The sequence below is a fragment of the Monopterus albus genome, unplaced genomic scaffold, assembly GCF_001952655.1.
Source record: "Monopterus albus unplaced genomic scaffold, M_albus_1.0 scaffold246.1, whole genome shotgun sequence".
NCBI classification, from domain to species: Eukaryota; Metazoa; Chordata; class Actinopteri; order Synbranchiformes; family Synbranchidae; genus Monopterus; species Monopterus albus.
Genome location: NW_018128126.1, coordinates 367,867 through 378,408, shown reverse-complemented (window position 1 = coordinate 378,408; position 10,542 = coordinate 367,867). Strand labels below are relative to the sequence as shown.

General features: G+C 40.3%; 1 protein-coding gene across 1 annotated transcript in view; it reads right to left on the bottom strand.

Moving 5' to 3' along the window:
* Positions 1–10,542, bottom strand: part of LOC109972088 (alpha-2-macroglobulin) — a 35,924-nt gene that overhangs the window by 21,418 nt on the left and 3,964 nt on the right. Inside the window, exons 3-14 of the mRNA XM_020620725.1 lie at positions 10,011–10,167; positions 8,342–8,394; positions 7,440–7,460; positions 6,235–6,403; positions 5,759–5,843; positions 5,096–5,216; positions 4,897–5,011; positions 4,699–4,808; positions 3,660–3,815; positions 3,182–3,418; positions 2,658–2,721; positions 1,845–1,990 (exon numbers count right to left, since the gene is read on the bottom strand). Coding sequence (XP_020476381.1) covers positions 1,845–1,990; positions 2,658–2,721; positions 3,182–3,418; positions 3,660–3,815; positions 4,699–4,808; positions 4,897–5,011; positions 5,096–5,216; positions 5,759–5,843; positions 6,235–6,403; positions 7,440–7,460; positions 8,342–8,394; positions 10,011–10,167 — 1,434 coding nt within the window. The remainder of the gene's footprint in view (positions 1–1,844; positions 1,991–2,657; positions 2,722–3,181; positions 3,419–3,659; positions 3,816–4,698; positions 4,809–4,896; positions 5,012–5,095; positions 5,217–5,758; positions 5,844–6,234; positions 6,404–7,439; positions 7,461–8,341; positions 8,395–10,010; positions 10,168–10,542) is intronic.

Below are 10,542 nucleotides of genomic sequence, written 5' to 3'. Positions count from 1 at the left end.
ATCTCTGGAAAAGACGTCGTCTTGAAGGCAGCAGATGTTGCTCCAAAACCTCTGTGTATTGTTCAGCATTAATGGAGCCGTCACAGAAGTGGAAGTTAGCTTTGCCAAGGGCACTGACACAACCCCAGACCATGACAGACCCTGGCTTTTGGACTTGTTGATAGTAAAAGTCTGGATGGCTCTTTTCTGTCTTTGGTCCCGAGCATCCATTCCTTCCAACAGAGACCTGAAACACTGATTCTTCTGACCACAGTGCAAGTTTCCACTGTGTGATGGTCCATCCCAGATGCCTCTGAGCCCAGAGCAGTCAACTGAGCTTCTGGACACTGTTGACATAGAGCCTCCTTTTGGCACAGTACGGTTTACAGCAGCATTTATGGATGTAACTACATATTGTAGTGCCTGACACAGGTGAGCCAAAGTCATCCTGAGCCCATGTGGTTATATCGCTTATAGAAGAGTGATGGTTCTTGATGCACCGCCGTCTGAGGGATCAGAGAGCACCGTCATCCAGCTTAGGCTTGTGCACTTTATGCACTGAAATCCCTCCAGATTCCTTGAATTTTTTAATGATGTTCTGCACCACAGAGGGTGACATATCCAAATCTCTTTGTATCTTTCTCTGAGGAAGATCAGTTGTAAACATTTCAGTCTTTTTCTGACACATACAGTACATTGACAAACTGGTGGTCCTCGGCCCATCTGTGCTCCTAAAGGACTCGGCCTTTCCTGGATGCCACTGTTGTACCAAATCATGATGCAGTCACCTGTTTCACATGGAATCATTTCATTATTTTACTTCATTACTGGCGCTGAATTGCAACCGCCCCAACATTTTTTGGAATGTGCTTCAGACATCAGAATTGAACAAAGAATAAATTTAATGTAGTATCACATCAAATAATGTGCTGCTCTATTGTTTTCGGTATAATACAGGACACAGATGATTTACAAATCACCATTTATAGTTTTAATTTTGATTTTACATAAGGTTCCAACTTTTTCTGATTTGGGGTTATATACACCGATCAGGCATAAGATTATGACCAGTGGCAGGTGAAGTGAATAACACTGACTACCTGTTACAGTGGCACCTGTCAGTGTGTGGGGTATATTAGGCAGCAAGTGAACATTCAGTCCTCAAACTTGATGTGTTGGAAGCAGGAAAATGGACAAGTGTAAGGATCTGAGTGACTCTGACAAGGGCCAAACTGTGAAGGGTGAGATGACTGGGTCAGAGCATCTCCCACACTGCAGGTCTTGGTGGGTGTTGTTGGTCTGCAGTGGTTAGTACCTACCAACAGTGTCTAAGGAAGGACAAATGGTGAACTGGAGACAGGGTCATGGACGCCCACGGCTCACTGATGATGAGGTTGATCTACTGTAGATTAAACTTTTAACTTCCATTTGTACTTTTCAAAAGATTAAAATGTATTTGAATCTTTGTTAAAATGGTTGAAAATGAGAAACACTGTCCATTGGTATCTATGAAGAGAAAGAGTCAGGGGCTGTAGTGGTGATATCACACCTAGAGTGGTGAGGCTGTTGGATTGGTCTAAAACATTCTCTCTAACTCGTCCTCACGACCACAGTTTCACTCCTTTTACATCAGTTTTTCACTGAATTGTAGACACATCTGTGCTCTTCTTGACAGTAGAACTGTGGAAGCAAATGGATTCACAGAAGATGAACAGTGAGCTTTAGAGTGACACGAGTGTCAACCAGCTACCACATTGACTCCTATGTAAACAGTATTAGGCAGGTGGTCATAATGTCATGGCTGATCAGTGTATATCAGAAGTGAATTGAAGTCTTGGATTCATTCTGTTGTGGCTGTGAACTACCTTATTATTTAGGCACAGCTGAATGGGGAAGTCCTGACTGTCGGCCACAGCCTCTCCAGTGGGCATCACAGTGTAGACGACCACCTGGGCAAATGGGGCCAGGTTTGTCACCTGGTGGAGTGATATGGACAACTCTCCTTTGTTGGCTGTGGTGTGAAAAACAGAAAGACAAACAAATGTGTCATGTGATGTATGACATAAGTATAACAAGTATAACAATACATAAAACCTCTTATTTAACACATGTACAAAGATTCAGCGGCAATGCTAGCTTGAAGATGACCTAGCAAATTAGCTACTCTAGGCTAACTTCTGTTGTTATTGTCAAGAAATCTCAAGACAAGACTAGTGTTAGTTCACCTCACGATAATTTATTATATTGATGTAGTAAATGTACAGAAGTTTTATTACAAAGGCTCAGGAATTTCCTCAGACAGATGGGCACTGTAGTTTCTGTCAAATCTCACTTACTTGGAGTATATTGTATTTCCTGGGTACTGTGTAAATTTTTTACAGCAGCAGGACAGAAGATAGGATGTGGGATTGAAAACAAACTACAGTGGCTGTTGTGTTCATGTGATGAAGGTACAGCATCACCCACTGCAATCTGGTCATTGCTGGGTTGTTTTGTTTTTTTTTTAAGAACAGCGCTCCATGGCACAGAGCAATAAGATATTTTGGCTTGCGTTAGGCTGGCGTACTTATAAGTGGGTTACTTCCACTGTTGCTTGTTATTTTCATGAGAACTAAAGAATATCACCAGACTCGTGCTTTAAGATTAGACTTGTTAGATCAAATAACACTAGTTTGTACCTGTTCCTGCTTTAACAGCCACTGGGACACGACCATGCTGCACAATGTCACCTCTGGACATCACCTATATTAAAAGAAGTTGCAGGTACAGATGTTTGTTAATGTGTGTTTTTCACATTAAAAGGAGAAAGTATTCCTGAATGTGTTTTTACACACTCAGTGCCCACCTCCATGAACAGCCCTTTCAGAGACAAACTCATTACAGTGGTTTAATTACTGCTGAACTAGTCAATGCCATAATACAGATTTATGGTCTAAGTGGTCTCAAAAATGGTGGATGTCACTGACATCACTTCCAGCTAATCAGAAGTGTTATGGGAACTTTTACACACAAAGTAGGTACAAATAAAGCATGTTTTGAACACCATAGCATTCCCAAAGATTGTATGTGGTAAAATATTTTCCAAAACTTTTACATTACATTTTCTTAAACCACAAATAATCAGCATTGTGCCATTCATCTGCTACACAGCACCAGATGGTTCTTTACATACTCAGAGTAGCTAATACCCTGTAACACATACCAGATAAAAGAAGTCAAGGACTTCCTGTCCCATCTTTAGCTCCTGCCCCTGGATAATGTACTGTGCACGCACGGCTACATCTTTGTCACAGGAGATCTTCTCGCTGACCTGCATGAGCTTCAGAAAACTACTGCTCTTGGAGTAAAATGCTGGGATGTAGTGCTGGGCCGGTTTGTACTCTGGTCTACGCTTATCAGACACACCTGGTTCATATATATTCTTCGCTGTGGGCCGCGCCTGTTGATACAACAGCAACAAGTCAAACGTCAAACTCATGATTATTTGTCAGCCTTCACTTCTCAACCACAAAGCAACATTAAACCCCCTCATTTAAACAAAACGTACACCTATGTGGGCCACATTCAATACAATGGATCAGATGAAAGTTTCTTTAACTAGATACTGATCAGAAAACTGATGAATACTAAACTAGTTGTTAAATAAACAGGTTCAGAATAACAGGAGAACAGTGACCAACCGTCAGACTGAAATGGTCAGTCCAGAGGGAGGTGTCCAGAGAAAACGAAGCCATGCCTTTCATGTCTGTTGTCAACGTTAAGTTTTGGGAGTCACCACCGAGCAGGTACACTGGCTCATTGGCAATAGGGTGGTTGCCTGGGCCCGTCATTTTGACCTGCCAACATGTCAGAAAGTAGAAACTAACCCAAAGCAAACTTTTAAGATCCATCAGCGTCATTATTCCTCAACACAGTCGCCAGAAAATCCAGGAGGATCAAAACTGTAAACTTTGTGGTGCTGGTCATTTGAGTTAAAGCTAAAGGGATTATTCTCACTGGACGTGTGAATATGTTCAGAATAATCATGGAAAGCTTTTATAGTATGTGCTATGTGCAAAGGGTGGCACAGCTAATAAAGTGTCCAAAATCTACGGGATTCATCCTCTAGTGAGCATGAATGCAATCAGTACTGGGTAATCTGGTCACGTGATTTTGATATGTCGCATGTACTATTGGAAACTACCCAACTCATTTACTAAATTTAACATCCTGTTGTGTGCACTGCTAACTGAACAGAATCCAAAGATTACACTCCAAATCAGTTCACTTTCAGATTCTAGATTCAGCAACATCACTAAACGTGGCACAGTTTTTTTCCCAAAATGCAGTGACAAAGTATTCCAGATTTGCTTAATTCAGATCCAAGAAATGCGAACCTTATGGCTCAGGGATCAAAGAAGTCATTAGGATACATCATCTGGAAACCATAAAGGTCACAACAAATAAAAACTACATTTTGTGCCAATCCATCCACTAGATGTTGATATTTCCCAGGATAAATGAAATAAAGTCTTGGAATCATTGGGATTAGGGTCATCCTTATGAATCAATCCTATGGGACCATGAAATAACGTACAAAATGTTATGTAACCAATCCATCGATAAATATTTCAGCTGGGACCAAAGTAGCGGACTGGCGACACTGCTAGCCCCAGAATAAAAAAGAAATGATTTTTGCGGTGGCAGGTGACAGTCGGCTGTAGCTCCCAGACTGGTTACCTTTCCCTCAAACGGGATGCCTCGCTTAAATGTTGCAGGCAAATCCTCAAAGGTGACCTTTCTGATGATATTGGTGAAGCTGGCCTGCCCAGTGCCTTCCAGGACAATCCCTGGATGGCAGTAAACATACAAACCACAGCTCATGAGGAATTACTGCTCAATCATCAGTGAACAACATCTGGTATTTGTCCAGCTTACCTGTGCCATACTCCTCCATTTCAGCCTTCACATCAAAATGATCAAGGTACTTAGTGCTGTCGAGGGAGAACTCTGTCAGGTTCACCGTTTGCGTAGCACAACCACTTTTTTCCGTCTACAAAATAAAAACATGGGTGAATTTCAAATTGAAATTAAATAAAACTGGTTAAAAAAAAAGATTTTTTTTTTCTCATCTCACAGTCATTATGTAATTCCTGCAGATGTCATTCTCGGAAAGGTGTGAATTCCAGTAAAACTGGAAAGCATTTCTACAAACCACTGCCTTGACTGCACCAAGAACAGGTTTCCCATAGGTGTATCTGCAGGACACAGCACAAGGACGGAGCTTTAGCTAAATAAGGGGTCTCAGTTTTTTGACTTTTAATACATTTGCAAAGAATTATAAAAACATATTTTTACTTTCTCATTATGGGTTATTAAGTGTCAACCGATGGGCAAAAATGACATTTTTATCCATTTAATAGACCTTTTTCACAGCAAACATTTTGAATAGTCACCGCAGAAAAAGCACATGTGTAATTAACATTAACAATGACTGAGTTCCACTGAGCGTCCCACTAAACCATGCCACTCAGCCAGCGTGCACGAAACCATGATTCTGGAAGTGGCTCACATAAATGGAATGCAGCCATCGTGAGCGTTATCAGTTACACCTCTTCCTACTATGACAAGTCAAAATGTCAGCTGTGAAAAAGGTCTATTAAAACACAATACATTGTGAACATTTAAAGATGTAAAGTGAAGGGTTCTGAATACTTTGTGAAGCCAGTGTACACTGGTCCATTCTAAACTTGAGTGCTAATGTTAGCCTCTGGCGGTCCTGTTTAAGTTGGACACTCACTTTCCACAAATCTTTAGCGTTGCCTCTTTGTCCAGGATGGTTATCACACTGGGCAGGTGAACCTTCACCTCATACTTTGGCAAAACTAAAGCAAACAGAATCAAAATCTTACAACTCAAAATGTATATAAACTCATCTTTTTAAAAGCTACAATATGCAAGTTTTTTCAATATTTTTGCTGTAGAAATCTGCTCCAAAACTCGTCTTAATGAGAGCTGCTGTCGAAGCCTCCTGTGACCTAGACTCACTGAGCAACACAGATATTAGTTTCTAAAAGGTTTTGAGCAGAATTGACCTCTCAAACCAATCAGAGATTTCATTTCTTTTAATTTCATAATGAATATTTGAAGGGTTGGGCAGAGCATAGCTGAGCAGGGAGAGGGAGCACTGGGCAGAGAAGAGTGGACCGAGTTTCATGCTAGTGCTACCTTAAGTGAATTCTGTATCTTTAATGTCAAATATATAATATAGCAGACCATATTCCTTGACATCGAAGCTGTGGGATATTTGCTCTCCTTTGTCGGTTGAGGCAGTGATCGTGTATCTTCCTTGGGGCGCCTCTGGAATCAGGGGGTGGGAAAGATCAAGGATGCCGCTAGCAAGGGATTTATCCAACCACTGGGCAATGCGATTTGAATTGGGATCCTGCATACAATAATGAAACAGGCAGGTTTACTGGAGGCTGCTCCATTCTGCATTATATTACAAGCCTATGGGTGCAAAACAATGACAGACTCATGGTGACAACTTGTGCAGTCTATGAGTTTCTATTTTTCAACCCATTCAGACTAGTGTCTCTCTCCCGATTGGTTGATACCAATGTTACACTGTCTTTTTTGGGTACTAGCACTAAGCCAAAAGTCACCAAACATTTTACAATCCCACATATAGGAGTTGTCAAGTATGGGTGTTACATTACATGAACAGAATTATATGACAGGCAAACAATGTGCATATGCCCTTTACCCAGCCTGCTTATTTATCTTTTTTGGGAATATGGACTAAGCCAAAATTCACCAAACATTTTACAATCCCACATACATGAGTTTTCAAGTATGGGTGTTACATTACATGAACAGAATTATATGACAGGCAAACAATGTGCATATGCCCTTTACCCAGCCTGCCTGTCTGTATCATGATCATCTGTAAAGACCCTGTGAAACAAATCTTATTTTCCAACTTGCAATCCTCTTTGAATGTGTTTTCTCTGGGTTTTTGTCACATATGTAAACAAACAAACAAACAAAAAAAATCATCTTTGCAGCAGTTTATCAAGATCCATGTCTTTACTCTGATAAAATATCTATAATGAGCCATCCTAAACTTGAGCGCATACACATATATTAATCCAATCAAATGTATCTGGGGCAAGCCGCACCCACTTTGAAGTCAGTTCATCAACAGTCTAATCAAATCCCACACCATACTGTTTCACTTGGAAATGCACTGCCGCTTACAGAAACATCTAAGGTTCACGCAACATACAGTAACTGCAACGTTACCGGTTTGATTCCAGTCGCGGACTGAATATCATGCACCTAAAATGATGGCAAAAGTCCTAAAAATCTATTTAAAAAAAGAAAATGAATAAATCACTTAGCATTTGGTGGGAGAGCTGGCAATGTCTGATTAGAACCTAATTCAGTTTCTAATGCAAACATTTTGTGCTGTTTCTTACCTGGAGCCCCACCACTTCGTACTGAAAAGAAAAAAACAAAACATTCATGTAAAAAGCCGCTTAGCTGCACACAGCATTTGCATATTATACAATTAGAATACACGAGTAAAGCCTTTCCATAAATGTGTCAATATTCTACTCTATTTCTTGAGTAGGAAAAAGTTTTTACATTAGTGTAGTATAAGTGATTTTTAGCTGTAGCTGGCTCACAGAAGAAAATGATCTAGTTTAGTTTTTCCACTGCAAAAACTTGTGATAAACCGAAGGTCATGCATTATAAGCTTGAGTTCTGTAATGAAAGCCAGTCAAGATGTCAAAGTTTTAATAGTAAGTATTTGCATTAAGCTATGTTTTCGGTTAAGTGTTTGTAAATGATGCACAGGACATGCAGAATATTTTCATATGGTAATGCTGCAGCCATAAAAAACCATCACATTTAGGTTCAAATAATTTATTCAGAGACAGGCTGAAACAAGAAGTGGCATAATGTGTGATAGAGTGCAGCTTTAATATTGAGTCTGTTTTGTGATGGAATTCACCACTTTGTAACAAACTAGAATCGTTTCTAGATACATCTGAATGGATTTCTTGTTTTCAGCCTGTCATCACAAACAGAAAAGGCCTCGAGCCCATATTGATTCAGATGTTTGGGTCAAATGCAGTGTGTGCCAAATGAACTCTGACAGCATGTTTATCACACTACTCCACACAGAGCTTCACACCCACACTGTCTTCGAAAATCAACAAACAGCCCTCCTTTCGCCTCCCACTCTCATGAACCAAAATAGACCTTGCTCCTCAGATTCACCAACTGCTTAGCAGAAATCACACCAGATTACAAAGTTCACTGGTTGGAACACATCACACAGTATCACATGATTCAGAAATAGAATAAAACTTACCACACGATTTACAGGAATGAAATGTGAATCCATGGAGACAGCCCGGAACTGGACTTTAGAAAAAAAAAAAATTATAATAATTACTATCAGTTTAGAATATTAATATACTGTAATACATGAAATTGTGAGAAAACAGCAATGATAATAAAGAGAATGAAATCCTACAGCACACTGCACCTTCAAATTTTCTATATATAGCGTACAAACAAAAAGAGCACAAATTTTCTAGTGAAGTTTTAGGCTAATGAGAAACGAGTCTTAAGTGACACTCCAGTGATTTATTATTGCACTTCCATAAGGCTGAGAGACAGATTAAAAAGAAAAAGACTAACACTGAAGCAACGCACGTCAAAGTATCCTGACTTTAGCTCCAAAACCACTGGACCCCATGATGCAACTCAATAACACATTGTAATTCCCACTGACATCTTTCAAGCTGCATGTAATCAATCAATCACATAATCAAAGTATAATTTTGTAATCAGCGAGCCCAAGCCAAGACCACCCTAATGAAGTCACTCTGACATTGTCTTTTCTGAGACTCAGAGCTCCTCCTCAGTCACAGAAGACACTGTGACCAGCTGTTTTCAAAGGCTGAGTTGAACCAACCATGTCAGTTAAAACTGACTGGAGTCCTCTTTAATTTTAATTAGTATATTAGACTCAGAAATCATTTTGCTCACCACAAGGAATCTCAGAATGGACTTTAGACTTCAAATTGTTGACAGAAAACCAGAGGTAAAAACTGGGGCAAGGAATTTAACCCTTCATACCAGATAAGCACCCAGCCTTTCAGCCACTACTGAATTGCATTATGGTACATGTACAGTAGGAGCTCTTGTTTTGTGGTTCAAATACAGAATTAAAAAAGGGGGTCCCTGTCTCTGCTTCTCCAAATTCAACCATTCTTTTTAAACTCTGTCTCAAAAGACGTCTAACTTCTCCATGTAAGTCCAATACCAAATGGGTGGAACAACCATTTAGAAAATACCAATCATAACAAAATGAGGTGTCAGAGAGATGTCAAGTTGGATAAAGTGCTGGCTCACATTTTATCACCTCAAGGTTATATTAATTTAGCACCAACATACTGGTTCCAAACATCACACATAGCCAAAAAAACCCCTCAAAATTTGCACTGGATGTTTTCTTTTAATGAACACTTCACACAGATTACAGCGCCATGCTTCCCCGATCATGCCCAGTCTTATCCAGTCTTAGAATATGAGCAGGCCTGTGCCTGGTTAGTAATTGGATGGAGGCATACCAGGTGCTGTGGCTATGCACAGCCACTGAGGTTGCACAAGCCTGTGCACTCGTCTTGCCAGTCTCCCCCCTCAAAAAGATGAAGAGAACTTCACATGGATTACAAACAGCCTCTACCTTATTATTATGCTATTCCTCTTGAGGAGGAATAACCCTTCCTCCAAATTCTGAATATAAATGTGATTCCTAAAGTCGTCAAGTGAAGGCTCAGCATTATGCACATATTAAAAGCAGCCCAAAACTGTGCAAGTTCAGCAGAATTAATAAGCAGTTCCGTGTGCATAATGTGGGCAAGATGAACAGTACGACTGCAGCAGTTTTACCAAGTCTTCCACACAGCAGGAAGCTTTAACACTTTAAACGTTAGTGAATAGGATTCTGGCCCGTGACATCAGACACCTACCAGTCTGTCCAGGTTTGTAGATAGGTTTATCAGTCTGGATGATATGAATGAAAGCAGGAGGCTCAATGGCAATCTTAGTCTTCTTAGTCATCGAGGTGTTCTCACCCTGAACACTGACATTAATGGCTGCCACTGTGCGGCTGCCCACAGTAGGGACCTGCAACACAGGACCATAGGATATTTGACTGTTCAGGAGGAGACAGAGGTAGGAAGGGAGGAATTTTAAAAATGTTCTTTCATGTGGAACATTTCATTTGTGCCCACATGATAAGCACTTTTCTAAATCTTACATTTTCCTTCCTTGGAATGTGTTGTCTGTGAAACATCTCTCAGTTATAATGGTACAGGAGTAACTGTTTGGAAGTGAGTCTATCTCAGCTTTGCTAATACTGAGCAACAGCAGACCCCTTCCACTACACAAGGTTATTGCATAGCATATGTTTCCACTTGCTATTGGAGCTGCTATTACATAACAGTGACTGGAAACACTTCAAAACCTTTGTAGGGGTCACCCTGTGTGTGTTGTGAGTCT